This window comes from Hyperoodon ampullatus, assembly GCF_949752795.1.
Source record: "Hyperoodon ampullatus genome assembly, chromosome: 5".
NCBI lineage: Eukaryota > Metazoa > Chordata > Mammalia > Artiodactyla > Ziphiidae > Hyperoodon > Hyperoodon ampullatus.
The window spans coordinates 34,971,626-34,990,757 of record NC_136918.1 but is presented as its reverse complement, the minus strand read 5'-3'; the positions used below and the strand labels follow the sequence as shown (position 1 = coordinate 34,990,757).

The window sequence follows — 19,132 nt, the reverse complement described above, 5'->3', positions numbered from 1 at the left end:
CCTCACTTCCCATCTTATTCAGAGAAGTTTAACCAAGGAATGAAATTTGGGGATAGGGATGGGGGTGGGTTGGGGGCTTGAGTGAAGTCAACTTAGGGTATTTGCTTTAGTGTTCTCAAGCAGTTTCTCACAGTGTTTAGAAATTCCCTGGGATGTTTGTGTACTCACCATATTCTGGATAAAGTGGTGGTCTTAGTGAGATTTGCATTCTTAATGCAGGACAGGCTCTAAATTTAATCTGTAGTGTAACTTTGTTATTGAATCCAAGAAGATAATGGACAGAGACAGTGCTTTTATTGTAATGTTTCTGGCAAGTGTTCCCTAAAATGCACATATGTATAGTTCTCAGTTTTCTGGGCTTTAATCCCGTGGTGCTAGGAGATATCATTTGTTTCTGCAGTTCTTCTCAAGAGTGGGAAGAAGGCTTTGGGACCTGTGAGAAAGGGGCAACTGGATCATCCACTAAATTTTTTTGTTCAAGACACACTAGAGACCCTCCTGTATTTCTAGTAAGTGATAATAAAGGTGCTAGGGAAAGCCTTAAATTTGAAGACATATGGAGGCCGTAGAAAATCTAAACTTGTAGGAGGAGAAAAACAAGCCGTTAGATAAAGCAGAGCTGTAACTGCTGGCTAAGACTCAATGGAACTTCCACTTGCTCTAAAACCAGGGAAATCTTAGATAACTGGGTGTGATATATCTATAGATACACATAGTCTATAGGTAAATAATTTCTAAAATGAGGATCTTTCTCTCAGTTGGTGATCCTCTGGTTTTGGCTGTACCAAATTGTGAATATTCTTGCTGTGTTGTACCCAGTTGCTTTATATTGATACTGCAACTTGAATTGGGGAGGGGGGCGGTGGGACATTTGGGGTTGGGGAGGGAGGGAAGTCTTTTGAAGACATCAGCTCACTGTGCTGAGAGAGGGACCAAACTCAAGGAAACCTCTGATCTATAAATTCAACTGCTGCATTTTTTTATAAATACATGTAAATGTCCTGTTGTAATATTTGATCTTGGAAATAAAATCAAAAACTTTTCAGTATTAGTTTTCTTGCTTATTGTTTTTGTGAGGTAAGACTCTGGATACTACTTTTGTTAATACAGTTCAGGTTTGCTTGCTCTCATATTCTCATGTTTATCACACTGTAGTATTTATTGACAAAGGTTAGTTCATAGTCCGGTTGTCAAGGGTGATGTTTGTTAGCTTCTTCTCTGCTCGTAGTTAACATGTTGAATGTTCATGATAAATGCTCTATAAATGTTGGTTGAACTATTCATGAAATCACTGGGTTAGCTAGCCTTGTAAGGAAAGTAAGATTCTGTATTTGACATGTTGGCAGTTCAAGCAGAGTCTAGTCTTTCAGATCAGCAGTGACTAATGACTAAGGACTCAGCTTAAACAAGTGAAGGAAAAAAAGTAATTACTAAATTGATGGGAGAAAAACCAGGAGTTATGAAAAATCATCATGAGCAAAACAGACACAGCCCCTGCCCTCAAAGAACTTTCTTTTTAGTTAGGAATACAGATAGTAAACAAATAAAAAAATATAGATTTGATTCAAACACTATGAACAAAACTGGAAAAGGAGCCAGTAGAGAATTCTGCTTTAAATAGGATGTTGGGGAGTTAACATTTAGGCTGACACCTGAAGGATGAAAAGAAGGTGTCCCATGCTAAGAGTAGGAGGAAAACTTCCAAGGAGAACAACAAATGCAAAGGCTGTGGAGCAGGAAAGTTTTTGATGTATCTGAGGTATTGAGAGAAGGCCAATGTGTCTTGCATGTAGTGAGCAAAGGGAGTGGCATAAAATGTGTAAAAGCCAGATCATACAACACCTTATTAGGCCCAGTAAGGAGTTCATATAGTGTTCATATAGAGTATAACAGGAAGCCATTATTGTGTGGAGGGTGGATTGCAAAAGAGCAAGAGTAGAGACTATTGCAATGAACAGGGTACAAAACGGAAATTGCCTGGACCAGCGTCATGGCAATGGAACTGGGAAGTAGTATAGAGATTAGAGATGCTTTTTTTTTTTTTTTTTTTTTTTTGCTGTACGCGGGCCTCTCACTGTTGTGGCCTCTCCCGTTGCGGAGCACAGGCTCCGGACGCGCAGGCTCAGCGGCCATGGCTCACGGGCCCAGCTGCTCCGTGGCATGTGGGATCTTCCCGGACTGGGGCACGAACCCATGTCCCCTGCAACGGCAGGCGGACTCTCAACCACTGTGCCACCATTTTTTTTTTTTTTAAGATGTTGGGGGTAGGAGTTTATTAATTTATTTATTTATTTTTGCTGTGTTGGGTCTTCGTTTCTGTGCGAGGGCTTTCTCTAGTTGTGGCAAGCGGGGGCCACTCTTCATCGCGGTGCGCGGGCCTCTCACTATCGCGGCCACTCCTGTTGCGGAGCACAGGCTCCAGACGCGCAGGCTCAGTAGTTGTGGCTCACGGGCCTAGTTACTCCGTGGCATGTGGGATCCTCCCAGACCAGGGCTCGAACCCATGTCCCCTGCATTAGCAGGCAGACTCTCAACCACTGCGCCACCAGGGAAGCCCCCAGAGATGCATTTTAAGGTAGAAATTTAAAGACTTAACTGTTGGATTAGATGTGGGGCAATGAAGGAAGGAGAAATCAAGTTTCATGCAATGGATAGGTAGTAGTATCATTCCTGAGGCAGGAAGACTGGGGGATCAAGCAGATTTGGTGGGATAGAAATCATTTTGGATGTGTTAATTGCAGCACTTCCAAGTGCAGGTGTAGTATAGCAAGTTGAACACGTGATTCTGAAGCTAGGAAGAGAGGTGAACTGGACTTAGAGATTTGAGAAATCATCAGCGCTATAGATGGAGTTCAGTGCCATGAGAAAGAATGAGGTCACTCAGGAGAAAGTTAAAGAAGAGGGCCCAGAACCCAGGCCTGGAGATCACCAACAGGAAGAGGCCCCATCTAGGAGGTGAGGCCAGTGAGGGAGAAGAAACACCAGAGTGGGTTGTCAAGGGAGCCAAGAGTGAGAATGTTCAAAAAGCATCTAGTGGCCAACTATCTAATTCTTCCTAGGGGCCAAGTGTTCATTAGACCCAAGAAATCCTTGGAGACCAAGAACAGTTTCAATGTGATGTTGGAGATGGAAGCCTAACTTGAGTGGGTTGACGTTTGTAATATTTTTATACTAATGAAGAAAAAATGAAAAAATCCCAAACTTCCTCTTCAGTGGACTGGTATAAATGGCAACTCTTTCAACATCACTTATCTTCCTTTTTTTCTCTCTCCAATTGAGGAAAATGTGCACTCTTGTTTAGTCAGCTGTCAGTCGAAGTTGAAGCCCACCCACCAGGAAGCTGATTAGTCCGTCACTCTTATTTGGGAGACACTGGCCTGATTGTTGTTATCTTTTCCCTTTCCCTCTACCAGTGAATTCCATTTTCTCAACTTCCTCTATTCCTTGCTCAAATCTCACCTCCAAACCTCTCAATATCCCCCAGAATGGGACATCTGTCTATCCTGTTTCCACAAGCCTTTCGGCCATGGGAAGCCTTTTATGGCATTAGGCAAATTGTTTTCCCACCCAGGCCCCATTCTTAATTTGTGCCCACCCTAGACTCCCATTTACTTTCCCCTAGAAATATCACCAAGTGATAACTAGTAGCTGTGTCTCCAATAGAGCCAAATTCTGATATTATTAACATATCTGTAAGAAGGTAATATTTAGTTCTTTCATGGCAGTGACCAGGCCTCTGTGGCCATAGAGGGCTTACGACAGGGGAATGAAGAATTTGACCTAAGCTGGCCTTACTTAGTAAAACTTTATTGCAAGCATATAGTTTCTAAAAGAAGGCTCTTGTTCATCAGATTAATCATTGAATTAATTGTCACAAATTTACCCTAAGGAACAAGGACTTAAAGTTGCCCTCACCAGCCCCAACTAAGTTTGGCACTTTAAGGTGTTAAAGCCAAATTCCATCATTTTCCTTTGCTGGGTTATACCTCGGATTGGAATTGCTGGGTCATAGGGTAGGTGAATATTTAATTTTGGTAAATGATATTGCCAAACATTTAACTAAAGGGGTCCTACTAATTTACACTCCCACCAGCAATGTTCCAATTGCTTTACATTCTCATCAACATTTTAAACTTAAGCCATTCGGTTACGTGTTTGGTAGTATCTCACTGTGGTTTTAATTTGCATTTTCATGATGAGTTAGAGCTTTTCATATACTTATTGGCCATTTGAGAAGTGCCTGCTCAAGTCGTTTTGCCCAGTTTTTACTGGTTCTTTGTCTTCTTCTTCACTGGTTTGTAGGCATTCTTCATAATTCCAGGCATGAGACGCTTGTCAGATATATGTATTATGAATGTTTTCTCCTGTCTATAGTTTGCTTTTTCACTCTCTTAATGTCTTTTGATGAAGAGTGGTTCTTGATTTTAAGTTCCATTTATCAATCTTTTTCTTTATGGTCCCTGCTTTTTGTGTCCTGTTTAAAAAAATCTTTGCCCACTTCCCACTGCATTTTTATTTACCTATGCTATTTATATGCCTCTTCCCCACAACTGTGAGATCCTTGAGGGAGGGTAGAGGCTGCTGTATCTTATTCTGCTCTGTAGACTCAGAATCTAGCATAGAGCTTAGAACATGGTAGGAATTCAGGAATCACTTGATTAATGAATTAATTCATACACTGGATGGAGTAGCACACATCATCTCTGTGCACAGAGATTTTACTAATGATGCAAACAATACTGAGAAAACCCTTGATGTATATATATATGAGGAATAATTATGTTATTAATATTCTTTTAAACTGTATGTGCTGCTTTCTATGTGTGAAATTTCTATGTATGCAGATGTATATGTGCCTGACACAAAAGCTGGTAGACCACTATTGAAAAGTTCATTAAATAGGATCCAGTACAATGAGGTATTACAGCACACCAGTTAGAATGGGCATCATCAGAAAATCTACAAACAGCAAATGCTGGAGAGGGTGTGGAGAAAAGGGAACCCTCTTGCACTGTTAGTGGGAATGTAAATTGATACAGCCACTATGGAGAACAGTATGGAGATTCCTTAAAAAGCTAAAAACAGAATTACCATATGACCCACTACTGGGCATATACCCGGAGAAAACCGTAATTCAAAAAGACATATGCACCCCAATGTTCATTGCAGCACTATTTACAATAGCCAGGTTATGGAAGCAACCTAGATGCCCATTGACAGACAAATGGATAAAGAAGATGTGGTACATATATACAATGGAATGTTAGTCATAAAAAGGAACGAAATTGGGTCATTTGTAGAGATGTGGATGGATCTAGAGACTGCCATACAGTGTGAAGTAAGTCAGAAAGAGAAAAACAAAGATCGTATATTAACGTATATATGTGGAACCTAGAAAAATAGTACAGATGAACTGGTTTGCAGGGCAGAAATAGAGACACAGATGTAGAGAACAAACGTACGGACACCAAGGGGGGAAAGTGGCAGGAGGGGTGGTGGTGGTGTGATGAATTGGGAGATTGGGATTGACGTGTATACACTGATGTGTATTAAATGGGTGACTAATAAGAACCAGCTGTATAAAAAAATAAATGAAATTCAAAAAAAAGGATCCAGTTTTCATTTTCATCATAAAAGGGAATCATTTAGAGCCCAAATGAATTATTGTATCTCCCCAGAGAATTGAATTTTGATAGCGGATACTAGGCGAGGGCTCACAAGCTTTATATTAAGAAGAAACATTTACTCACCTTATAAAACACATTTACAAACTATCTCATTAGATCCTTAAAACAGACCTAAAGCAAGTAAAATAAATACTAGGTTAGCTTCATCATGCAGATAAAGAGATTATAGCCCAGAGAAATTTGACTTGCTCGGAGTAAAAGTGAGTGAGGTTGAAGGAAAATGATCCTATGTCATCTAACTCTACGCTCTATACAGCCCCACATATTGATGCTTGAGATATTTTTTTTCCCAGCCCAGATTCCAACTATGTTTGGAGGCAGTACTATGGTGCTTTGGCACCTAAGAGACCTGGATCTCAATTTCTGCTACAAATACCTATTAGCTATGTGAACTTGGGTAGTTCACTGAGCCTCAGTAATAATAATCTTGGGCCTTGATTTCTCATTTATAAAATAATGCCTACCTCACAAGTTTATTTTGAGAATTAAATAGGATGCAAGATGCCTCTCCTGGGTTAGTCCTCTCTTTTTTTTCTTCTCAGCTTAGCAAAAAGGATTTTATTTGCATTGTCTGTTAGGACATTTCATAGTTAGGCAATTAGAATGGTTTGATGACAGAATGCCAGATATCACTCAGATTTTAGAAGGTATTTCTGTTCCCAACTCAGTGGCTTATCTAACAGCAGACACTCTCATATCAGTATCATTAAAATGGTGGTACAGATGATGGTGGCCTAGAGCTTGAACAAAAAAGTTAGAAAGTTATTAAAGGAACCACAGCTAAGAGCAAAATAAGGAAGGTGATAAGGAAAAAGTGATGGCCGCCCTGCTTGGTGCTGTTTTTCCAAAGAGCCCAAACTCTGCAGTGAGTGAAACAGATACGGGCCGGTAGTGTGTGAAAGAGTGTTGCTGCTTGGGAAAGAAAGGAGGATACGGTTATTTCTCATGGGGGCATCCTCTGACTCATTAAAGCATTTTAGCTCACGAGGCCATGCCTCCTGGTTCCTTTCTTAGGGTCACATGAAAATGAGTAGAGGGTGGATCATCAAGAGAGGGCTCTTCAGGAAGAGGAAAGCTCCTTTATTGCAGGCCTGTGGGCAGCGGTGTGCGGGCATGCATGCCCACACACACACACACACACGCCTGAGTGACTTCCACATATAAATAGCACCTCTCTGGCCCTCTGTAGGAGTCCTGAAAGAGGAGCCTCCAGTCCAAACCTGCAGGAGTTCCAGCTGAGGCCACAGGAGTTCAGACCCACTCTGAACACGGAGCCCTTCTCCAGGTTCTTTCTCTCCCATCCTAATTCTTGCCACCGGATGCAGGTAAGCAGAAATGGAAGGGCCCATTGAGGGGATGGCCAGGGAATAGTTTGGTCTAGCAGTTAAGAGCACAAACTTCCAACTCAAAGGAGATCTGGCTCAACCACTGAGCAGCTGTGTGACTTCAGGCAATTTGTTTAACATCTCTTTGCCTCAGTCTATCAACTTCAGGCCTTTACACATGCTTAGAATACTTTTCCCTTCCCAACTTTGCCCGTCTAATGTCTTGTTGTCAAGTTTTAGCTTGTACAACACTCCTTCCAGGAGGCTCTGCCTTGCTTCTGCAGATAGGATTAGGCAATCCTCTAGTGCTTCCATCACACCTACAGCTGGATTGTTCTGCTCCACACTTGCTCATTGCCTGGTTCGTGTCCCCACCAGACTTTAAGTTCTTCAAGAGAAGAGTCTGTCTCTGGTTCACCAGAGTGAATAGTGCCTGGCAGATAGTGGTCACAATAAATATTTGACTGGTGAAAGAATGATAAAAGTCTGGCTAGGTGATGAGTTAGGTAGAGAGACACACAGAATTTAAAGTCTTTTCCTCTATGTGACTCAGCTGATCACTTAAACTGTTGCCCAGACATCTAGGTAACGATTTGTTCACCCAGCCAGGATCTCAGGTTAGAACAGCACCCCCCCCAAAGCCTGGGTGTAAGGTTTTACCTTATGATCCTGCTTGTCTCTTCAGATATCAAATTAGCCAAACTCTTTGCTAATCTCCTGGCTCACATTTGTGGAAGCATTTCTCAGAATGTTGTGATTTCTAGGGGAACAAATCAAGGGGAGGAAGTGAAACTCCAACTGAGCCACAGCCCTCCTAGATGCAGCAGCCCAGCAAGTGCTTTTAGCAGATTAGTTGGACAGCCAGGATTCTCTGAATCCCACTCATCCCAAAGGCCACGCTCAACTTAGTTTTCCCTCTGCACGTTCATATCTTTTAGCTTCCCTTCTAAAACTTTCCTGATAAGAAAAATTTCCAAAGAAGAGATTGTCGGGGTGGGGAGGTTCATGTCGGTGATCTATTGTCTAGACAGGCCTTACTCATAGGTGGAATGATTCAAAGGAGGCTGAAGGCATTCCTGAACAAAAGATTCTTCCAGCTGGTGGTCTAGAGTGTGCCTCAGTGTCCAACCACACACCAGTCCTTTCTTGGGCCCCTGACAAAATGTCAGTCATCTGAGAGGCATGTGGGTCAAAGTCATTACTTGTTAACACCCTGGACACACACTGAGAGCTCGGCTCTCAATGGCAGGAAGGTCTGGGGAGGGAGGCTGCATCACAAACTGTTTGGGGGGGTTGTTATCGTACAGATGCCCTGCCCGCTGACAGCGGAGCAGGCTCCTCACCCTGAGGACCTGTGGAGGAAGCAGCCAGTACCATACCGGCTTGGAGGACACTTCAGGAAAAGAGGTCTCTGTGGTGGGCCCCTGGGGGAGGGGTCAGGGGAAGGGACGACCATCCCTCCTGATTCCTGGTGCCCCCTCTTCCCTCCAGGTCCCAGGTATCCTTGGAGTAAGGGCCACTGTTCCTCCGTATCCTACCCCCAACTCCTCCAGCGTGTGCCCCCCTCCACAGAGACCCAAACTTCCTTTCATCAGGGATGAGTTATTTTATTCACCATTTGAGAAACATGGCTTAGAGAGCAAATACCCTGTGGAGAGGGCACACGGTGAAGGCAACTCATCCCACTAAAATATTAGCAATTGCATCAGAAAATTCCCTGCTGGGAGGAGCAGCTGAGATGAGTTTGGGCTCTGAGATTAGGGAAGCAAATGTCACCAAGGGCTGAGGAGGCTGGGGAATGGGGGTAGGGGCGGGCAGGACAAGAGCACTCCCTTTCCTGCCCCAACCAAATGGCCTGCTCAGTGCTGTGTCTAACACGAGTCTCTATATAAGCTGAAGTCTGGACAAACAAAAAAAACCCTAGGCTAATCAAGTTTTTTTTTTAAATTAAGTTCATAAATTGTAAAACCGTTTTTAAAAATGTATGATAAAATCGAAATTTAGGATAGTCGTTCCCAGGAAGGAGTACAGGAAGATGATAGAGAGGGCATACCTGGGGCTTCAATAGTATTAGTGGTAAGAATCTATTTTGTAAACGAGTTGTGTTTACATAGGTGTTGTTCAATTATTCCACACAACAAGCAAGAGCAAATATATTATATACATTATGCTTAATTCTTTAACTCTGAAATATTTCATTATATATGTAGGTGTATGTATATATGTAAAAGAGAGATTGGGGTGGAGGCTTTCATCTATACATATTTTCTGGTTATGGGCAAAGCTGTGTGTTAGGAGGGGAGTGTCAAGAGCCTTAAGCTGAGCCAGACATGTAACTGAATTGCAAAGTGGCAACAACCCACTTCTTGGGGATGTCATGGTACTGACTTTTTTCAGATCCACATTGACATGAGTGTACCCAAATATTACTAGTCCTATTCTAATTCATATTAAAAAAAAAAAAAGTTCACAGATCAGTGAAAATTTAAAAGGGAGAAACGGCTATAAGTAAAGGTGTGTAGGAGGCATTTTACAACCTATCTAGACATGACATTTTAATTTGTAATCAATTTTATTGATATATAATTAAAATATAATAAAATTCACCAATTTTAAAAGTAGTTTGATGAGTTTTGTCAATATATATATAGTTGTATATTCATAAGAATCTAGGTGTAGAACATTTTTATCACCTCAAAAAGTTTCCTTATGTACGTATATTAATCCCCTCTTCTATTCTCAGCCCCTGGCAACCACTGATCTGCTTCCTGTCACTAGTTCTGCCTTTCCTAGTGTTTATAATTTCATATAAACAGAATCATACAGTGAGTAGTCTTTTGTTTCTGGCTTCTTTCATTTAGCATGATTTTGAGATTCATCCATGTTGTTGCATGTATCAGTAGTTTATTGTTTTTTATTGCTTAGTAGTAGTACTAATTGTATGGATATACCACAGTTTATCTGTTCACCTATTGATGAACATTTGAATTATTTCTCACTTTTTTGTATTTCTCATTTTTCATTGATTTTTTATTGTGGTAAAATATATATAACTTAAAGCTTGTTATTTTAACCATATTAAAGTGTACAACTCAGTGGCATTAATTACATTCACAATGTTGTGTAACTATATATTACCATTACCTGTTTCCAAAACTTTTTCATTACCCCCAAACAGAAACTCTGTAAACATTAAGCAATAACTCCCCATTCCCCCTTCCCCTCAGTCCCTAGTAACCTCTAATCTACTTTCTGTCTCTATGAATTTGCCTATTCTGGATATTTTATATAAGTAGAATCATACATACTTGTCCTTTAGTGTCTGGCTTATTTCATTTAGCATAATGTTTTCGTGCTTCATTCATGTTGCAGCATGTAACAGAACTTCATTCTTTTAATGGCTGAATAATATTCCATTGCACATATATATATATATATATATATATTTTTTTTTTCATTCATTCATCTGTTGGTGGACACTTAGGTTGTTTCCATGTTTCTAATTTTTAGTTATTATGAATAAAGCTCCTATGGACATTCAAGTACTAGTCTTTGTGTGGGCATGTGTTTTCATGTCTCTTGGATAAATATATAGAAGTGGAATTACTTGATCATTTGGTAAGTGACTGTTTAAGAAACTGCCAAGCTTATTTCCAAAGTGGCTGTACAATTTGCATTCTCACCACATATCTGTGAGAGTTCTAGTTGTTCCACATCCTCACCAACACTTGGTATAGTCCAACTTTTTAACTGTAAAAATTCCAGTGGGTATGTAGTAGGATCTTATTTTGGTTTTAATTTGCACTCCCCTATGTTAATGATATTGAGTGTCTTTGCATGTTCCTGGTTGTCATCCATATAGCTTTTCTTTTGTGAGATGAAGTATCTGTTCACATCGTTTTCCCATTTTTAAAAACCATTGTTTGCCTTCTTTTTTTTTTTACAGTATTTTATTTATTTGGTTGCACTGGGTCTTAGTTGTGGCAGGCGTGCTCCTTAGTCACAGCTCGCAGGCTCCTTAGTTGCAGCATGCATGTGAGATCTAGTTCCCTGACCAGGGACTGAACCTGGGCCCCCTGCACTGGGAGTGTGGAGTCTTAACCACTGCACCAGCAGTGAAGTCCCTCAGTTGTTTGTCTTCTTATGGTAGAGTCTTAAGAATTCTTTATGTATTCTAGATACAAATCCTTTGTCAGATGTATATGAGGTCACATTCACATACATATTTACAAAATATGTATTGTGAGGGCTTCCCTGGTGGCGCAGTGGTTTGGAGTCCGCCTGGTGATGCAGGGGACACGGGTTCGTGCCCCGGTCCAGGAAGATTCCACATGCCGCAGAGTGGCTGGGCCCATGAGCCATGGCCGCTGAGCCTGCGCGTCCGGAGCCTGTGCTCTGCAACGGGAGAGGCCACAATAGTGAGAGGCCCGCATACTGCAAAAAAAAAAAAAAAAAAAAAATGTATTGTGAATAATTACTCCCAGCCTGTGTTTTGTCTCTTCATTTCCTTAATGGTGTCTTTTGAAGAGCAAAATTTTAATTTTGAAGTAGTTTAATTTATCACTTTTTGTAGGTTGTACTTTTTGTGTTCTATATAATAAATCTTTAGCTAACCGAAAATCCCAATGATTTTCTCTGTTGTTTTCTTGTAAAATTTTTATTAGGTTTAGATCCATGGTCCATTTCAAGTTAATTATTGAATAGGGTTTTCAGTAATAGGCAAAGTATATATTTTTGTTTTGCATATGGATTGTTCCAGCATCATTTGTTGAAGAGACTCTCCTTTTCCCACTAAAATACCATCTTTTTCAAAAATCATTTGATCATATTTGTATAGCTCTATTTCTGAATTCTCTAGTCTGTTCCAGTGGTCTGCATGTCTGTATACACCATTACTTTGCTGTCTTGATTACTGTAGCTTTATAATGTCTTAACATCACATGATGTAAGCCCTCCAACTTTGGTCTTCTTTTCCACATTGTTTTGAAAAATCTAGGTCTTTTGCATTTCCATGTAAATTTAGATTCAGCTTGTCAGTTTCTATGACAGAACCCTGCTAGGATTTTGACTGAGATTGCACTGATATTGAGCCTTTTGATTCATGAACATGGTATATCTCTCCATTTATTTGGGTCTTCTTTATTTATCTCAGTAATGTTTTATAATTTTTAGTGTATAGGTCTTGCACAGATTTTGTTAAATTTATCCATAAGTATTTTCTATTTTTATGTTATTGTAAATGATGTTGTTTTTTTAACTTTTATAATTTATCGTTGCTTGTATATAGAAATACAATAGAATTTTTGTATATTTAATTTTTTATTCGGTAACCTTGCTAAACTCACCTATTAACTTTTTGGTAGATTCCTTACAATTTTCTACACAGATAACCATGTTACTGTAAATAATGATATTCTTACTTCTTTCTTTCATACCTGTGGCTTTTGCTGCTTTTTATTTTCTCATTGCACTGGAAAGGACCTCCTGTACAATGTTGAATGGAAGTGGTAACAGTGGACATCTTTAAAATGACGTCTTTTAAAGCAAGAGGATGACACCTTTAAAATTTTGTTTTTCGGGCTTCCCTGGTGGTGCAGTGGTTGAGAATCTGCCTGCTAATGCAGGGGACACGGGTTCGAGCCCTGGTCTGGGAGGACCCCACATGCCGCGGAGCAACTAGGCCCATGAGCCACAGCTACTGAGCCTGCGCGTCTGGAGCCTGTGCTCCGCAACAAGAGAGGCCGCGATAGTGAGACGCCCGTGCACCGCGATGAAGAGTGGCCCACGCTTGCCACAACTAGAGAAAGCCCTCGCACAGAAACGAAGACCCAACACAGCAAAAATAAATAAATTAATTAATAAACTCCTACACCCAACATCTTCAAAAAAAATTTTTTTTTGTTTTTCTGTATCAAGTAGAAATAATCACTGGCTTTAATAGAGGTACAAGCAAATTATGATGGGGTGAGGAGCGTGTGTGTGTGTGTGTGTGTGTGTGTGTGTGTGTGAGAGTGGGAGCTGGCAGAAAATGGAACAATTAAATTCTATCCATTGAGAAATATTTATAAGATGCAGAGTTTTTAAGCAAGTTCCTTGGCTCTTCTTGATCTGACCCTAGGAGGTGACAGTGCCTCTGGTCTATTTCCCCTTCTCCACCGTATGCTCCTGGGGTTTCCCCTACCCACCAGCTCCCAGTAACAGAGCTACCATGACCCTCTTTCCATTGGTTCCAGGACAGTGTCTTCTCTCTGTGTGATGGCATGCTCACGGACCTGCTCCCAAATACTGGGGCTGAGCCTCGGGACTACAGCCCTGTTTGCTGCTGCGGCCAACACAGTGCTCCTCTTTCCTAACTGGGATGTGACCTACCTGTTGAGGGGCCTCATTGGCAGGCATGCCATGCTGGGCTCTGGGCTCTGGGGAGGAGGCCTCATGGTAAGTGTCTGGGGTTCCCTGGGTGTGAACTCCCAAAGTGCCCCTTAGGGGTGGAGCAGCGAGGTGGGGCTGGGGGGAGTGTTTTGATTCCTTGAAAAAAGGCTTGAACTAACAAGCTGACTGTGGGGTCTATAGCAGCTCCAAGGGATAGAAGACTCTAGGAAGACTGGTCAAATGTTGCTGAATTTTGGACTAGGCAGGCTTGGCGTGAATGCTGCTATTCATAGTCACATTAGGCTAGTCATCTAAAACTGGGTCCTGACAGTCAAAGCCAAGCCCTCTGGGAAAGGTAGGGTAATTAAGTCCATGTGAGATGTCTAACCACTCTATTTCAACAGCCACAGGTAGCAGCTAGAGACAGATGTAAATTACCCAATCTCTTTTTAACACTCTTCCCTCTTCCCCCAGGTTCTCACTGCAGCTACCCTCATCTCCTTGATGGGCTGGAGATATGGCTGCTTCAGTAAGAGTGGGCCCTGCCAAAGTGTAAGCACCCGATTCCACTCTTCTAATACCTAGAATGTCCCCACATTCTATTACTTTAGAGGCAGAGTGGTAAAGAGACAGTTTCAGTCTTGGGGTTTGAAGTCAGGTCCTGACCGTACCTCTCTAAGGGTCTAAAAACCCTAAGCTTTTGGGCAAGTTTTCTGAATCTCGGATCCTTCTGTAAAATGGAAGGTAACAGGATCAAGCCCAGGGAGGAAGTGCTTAATGAACCATAAATGTCTACACACATGTGAGGAACTGTTCTTTTTTATTTTATTGATGTATAGTTTACAATGTCCTGTTAATTTCTGCTATATAGCAAAGCGATTCAGCTATACATGAACTGTTCTTACTAGTTTTAGCCTATTGAACAATATGGACATGAGTTATGTACATTGTAGTCATGTGTCATTGATAGAAAATTTCCTGGCTATTTTTCTCAATTTTTCTTGGAGTTGAAAGATTCTCCAGAGATCATCTGATGACTAGATTCTTGTCTAACCTCTCCATTTTACAGGTAATGAAGCTGAGGCCCAGAATAAATTTGCACTTTATTAATTACAGCAACATCTATATATATTTGAAAAATCTCAGTACATAAATGTATAAGATATATTGCTCATTCAGTCTCAGACACATGAATTTGTGGCCTTTTTACAGTAACTCTGCATCCTGCTTTGATATCTACATCCCACATGTTAGGAACCCTGCTGATTCAGAATTGTATGTTAAAGAATTAAATATAAACACCCACACATTTCATTCACCATCTGTTCTCAGTCATGTCTGGTTTTCCCCTAGGCAAGTGGTTCTCGGACTTGAATGTGCGCATCAGAATCCCTGCAGCGTTTGTTAAAACACAGATTGCTGGGCCCCACTCCCAGAGTTTCTGACTCTGTAGGTCTGGGGTAGAGCAAGATGGGGAGGGGGGGAAATTTACATTTCTAACAAGTTTCCAGGTGATGTGCTGTTGCTGGGACAGGGACCACATTTTGAGAACCTCTGTCCTAGGCTTATGTCAGACTAATTCATCTTGAATCTTGTAACTTAGAGTCAAAACTTACTACACAGCTTTCTGCGGCCCCTCTCGAGTTCTAAACCAGTTTGACATCAGTGGGAAAACGACTCTGATTCTGTATAAAAACTATACACACACACACACACACACACACACACACACACACACACACATATATATATGTTTTATTTAAAATTTTAAAATATGTGTTTTTGGGGAAGGAGAAAAAAAAATCTAGTATCCTGAGAAAGAAACCAATCTGGAAGTTAGAATCCTGCCGAGGAAATAAACACATTGCTATCTTTTGGGAAGGAAATGAGTGGTGCACAGACTAGAAAAGTACAATGACAGAACCCGAGTCATTTCAGAGTTGACTGTAATTTCTCTCTGTCTCTGCCTCCCTCCCTCCCTCCCTCCTTTTCTTCCTTCTTTCCCCTCTTCCTCCCTTCCTTCCTTTCATGCTTGATCTGAGAAAGAGAGGAATCAGGGATGGCAGCTTGGAACTTTTGAAAAAATACAGCTTTCTTTTAAAAGGGTCAGAGGGGGGCTTGCGATAACCAATCTGACCCTTTAAGCCAGAGACTGAATGACTGCAGTCTGAGTGACAAAGTTTTTGATACCATCTGCTGAGAAGCTCTGAAGAGCCTGCTGAATCAGGCTGAACCTGATGCTGGGACCAGGTGCCAGTGTTTCCCCCTTCTCCATTCCTTCTTTCCCACCCCCTCCTGGCTCTACCCAGTGACCCCTCATCAGCCAGCCCTACCTTGGCTATGCTTTAAAGGAGGTGCTGTGGGTAGGATCATCCCCATGACTGGGCAAGGCCTGAGCACCAGAGAAGTTAGATTTGTCCAGATCAGCCCACAAGTCACGACCCCCTCTCAGGCTCACTGTTTCTTCTCTCCTTCTGCAGATGCTTACTGCTCTGTTGTCAAGTGGCTTGGCTTTTCTTGGAGCCTTGATCTGCTTTATCACTTCTGGAGTAGCCCTGAAAGATGGTCCTTTTTGCATGTTCGATGTTTCGCCCTTCAATCAGACACAGGCTTGGAAACATGGTTACCCATTCAAAGACCTGCATAACAGGTAAATGGATGGAAACTTGGATTTGCAGTCTCTTCAGAGAAAGAAAGACACAGAAAGGGATTACAAACTCCTTTTAGTCATGCGTTCTAGCATCTTGCTTCTCTGATGCTCAGAAAATTGCAAATGCAACAATAGTCACCCTCAAAAGTCTAGTCCTACGACCTGAGCTGAGGGAGAACCCAGGTTTCTATCAAGGTTGCTGGGATTTTCTTACTTATTCCAACCCCTGGTCTCCTTATTTTTGGGGATAGGAATTATTTGTATGACCATTCACTCTGGAACTCTGTCTGCCTGGAGCCTTCTAAAGCTGTCATTTGGCACGTGTGCTTTTTCTCCGCCCTCCTGTGCATCAGCCTCCTCCAGATTCTCCTGGTGGTCATTCATTTCATCAACAGCTTCCTGGGCCTTTTCTGCAGCCTCTGTGAGAAGTAACAGGTAACGCCCTCTTTTTTTTTTTTGATTAATTAATGAATTAATTTGTTTTTGGCTGAGTTGGGTCTTCCTTGCTGCGCGGGCTTTCTCTAGTTGTGGCGAGTGGGGGCTACTCTTAGTTGCAGTGCGTGGCCTTCTCACTGCGGTGGCTTCTCTTGGTGTGGAGCACGGGCTCTAGGTGCACGGGCTTCAGTAGTTGTGGCACGCGGGCTCAGTAGTTGTGGCTCGCGGGCTCTAGAGCTCAGGCTCAGTAGTTGTGGCACATGGGCTTAGCTGTCGCGAGACATGTGGGATCTTCCTGGACCAGGGCTCGAACCCGTGTCCCCTGCATTGGCAGGCAGATTCTTAACCAATGTGCCACCAAGGAAGTCCCGGTAATTCCCTCTTAAACATGAGTGTTTTCATCATGAGCTGCCTTGAATCTTTTCTGCAGGAGTGGGTATGAATTATAAACAAATTTCCCTTTTAGGTAGTCATGTAGTAATAATAACAATAATAATTCCTTGCATGTATGTTGAATGATACAATGCATTTTAAATCACATTGTAGGGACTTCCAGTGGTTAAAAATCTGCCTTCTAATGCAGGGGACAAGGGTTTGATCCCTGGTCAGGGAACTAAGATCCTACATGCCATGGGGCAACTAAGCTGCGCTCTCTAGAACCTGCGCACCACACCTAGAGAGACTGCGTGCTGCAACTACTGACCCCGCGCACTCTGGAGCCCACGCACCACAACTAGAGAAGACCGTGCGCTGCAACGAAGAGCCGGCACACTGCAACAAAAAGATCCCGCGTGCCGCAACTAAGACCTGATGCAGCCAAATAAATAAATTAATTTTAAAAAATCACATTGTAAACTGCAAGATGATATATTAGTAGAAGAAATAATTATCATTATTATTGTGTAGGAACTTATAGTCCATAAAATGTCCTCCAGCCATGATCTCATTTCAGCCTCTCAAAAGCCTCATAAAATTGGCTGCACGTTACAGATGAAGTTGAGGCTCCTAGAGGATAATGGACTTGCTGCCCAAAAGCAGTCAGTTAGGTTCAGGTAAAGTCAATACCTGGCCCCCTACTTTCTAAATTCAAGTTCACTAGCTTAATGGACTGAATTATGTGCTCCCAAAATTCATAGGTTGAAGCCTTAGCCCTCAATGTGACTTTGGAGATAGGACCTTTAAGAAGCTAATTTAGGTTAGATGGGGTCATAAGAGTGGGACACTAATCGAATAAGACTGGAATCCTTATGAGACAACAAGTACATGAAAAGATGCTTAATATCACTAATCATCGGGGAAATGCAGCTCCAAACCATAATGAGATATCACCTTATACTTGTTAGAATGGCTATTATCAAAAAGGAAAGAAATAACAAGTGTTGATGAAGATATGGAGAAAAAGGAACCCTTGTGCCCTGTTGGTGGGAATGTAAACTGGTGCAACCAGTATGGCAAGCAGTATGGAGGTTCCTCAAAAAATTAAAAAAGAACTACCATATGACCCAGCAATTCTACTTCTGGGTATTTATTTGAAGCAAACAAAAACACTAGTTCACAAAGATATCTGCACCCTCATGTTCACTGTAGCATTATTTTCAATAGCCAAGACACGGAAACAACCCAAGAGTCCACCAATGGATTAATGGGTAAAGAAGATATGGTACACACACACTCACACACACACACACACACACAATGGAATACTCTTCAGCCATAAGAAAAATGAAATCTTGCCATTTGTGACAACATGGATGGACCCAGAGGGTATTATGCTAAGTGAAATAAGTCAGAGAAAGCCAAATACCATATGATATCACTTACATGTGGAATTTAAAACAACAACAATAGCAACAAAACCAAGTTCACAGATACAGTGACAGACTAGTGGTTGCCAGAGCTGGGGCTGGGGAGTGAGAGAAATGGGTGAAGGGAGTCAAAGGTACAAACTTCTACTTATAAAATAGTTAAGTCATGGGGATATAATGTACAACAAGGTGACTATAGTTAATAGTACTGTATTGCATATTTAAAAGTTGCTAAGAGAATAGATCTTAAAAGTCCTTACCACAAGAAAAAAAATTTTTTTGTAACTAATGTATGGTGCCAGATGTTAATGAGACTTATTGTGCTGATCATTTTGTAATATATACAAAAATCAAATCATTATATTGTACACCTGAAATAAATCTAATGTTATATGTCAATTATACCTAAAAAAAGACATTGTAGAGTGTATTTCCAGCATAAAAGCATGATTAAGTTTCAGAAAGTTTATTCACCTATATTAATAGATTTAAGGAGGAAAAAATCCTAATGATTTCTTCATAAATGCTGAAAAGGCATTGATAAAATTCAACATATATTCTTTTTTTTTTGCGGCACGCGAGTCTCTTACTGTTGTGGCCTCTCCCGTAGCGGAGCACAGGCTCCGGATGCGCAGGCTCAGCGGCCATGGCTCACGGGCCCAGCCGCTCCACGGCATGTGGGATCCTCCTGGACCGGGGCACAAACCCGTGTCCCCTCCATCGGCAGGCAGACTCCCAACCACTACGCCACCAGGGAAGCCTCCAACATATATTTTTAATAAAACTCTTAAGAAAATGAGAAAAGACAGGTCTTTCCTTATCATAATACAACATATCTATCTCAACTCAAAAGTCAGCATC

General features: G+C 41.5%; 1 protein-coding gene across 1 annotated transcript; it reads left to right on the top strand.

Annotated features, from left to right (window-relative positions):
* Positions 1-13,255: 13,255 nt before the first annotated feature.
* Positions 13,256-16,463, top strand: TM4SF19 (transmembrane 4 L six family member 19; the record flags this gene model as incomplete). Its single annotated transcript, XM_079704887.1, has 4 exons — positions 13,256-13,447; positions 13,856-13,933; positions 15,862-16,031; positions 16,283-16,463. Exons 1-4 carry the CDS (start codon positions 13,268-13,270, stop codon positions 16,461-16,463), a joined length of 609 nt encoding a protein of 202 aa, XP_079561013.1. The 5' UTR covers positions 13,256-13,267.
* Positions 16,464-19,132: the final 2,669 nt, after the last annotated feature.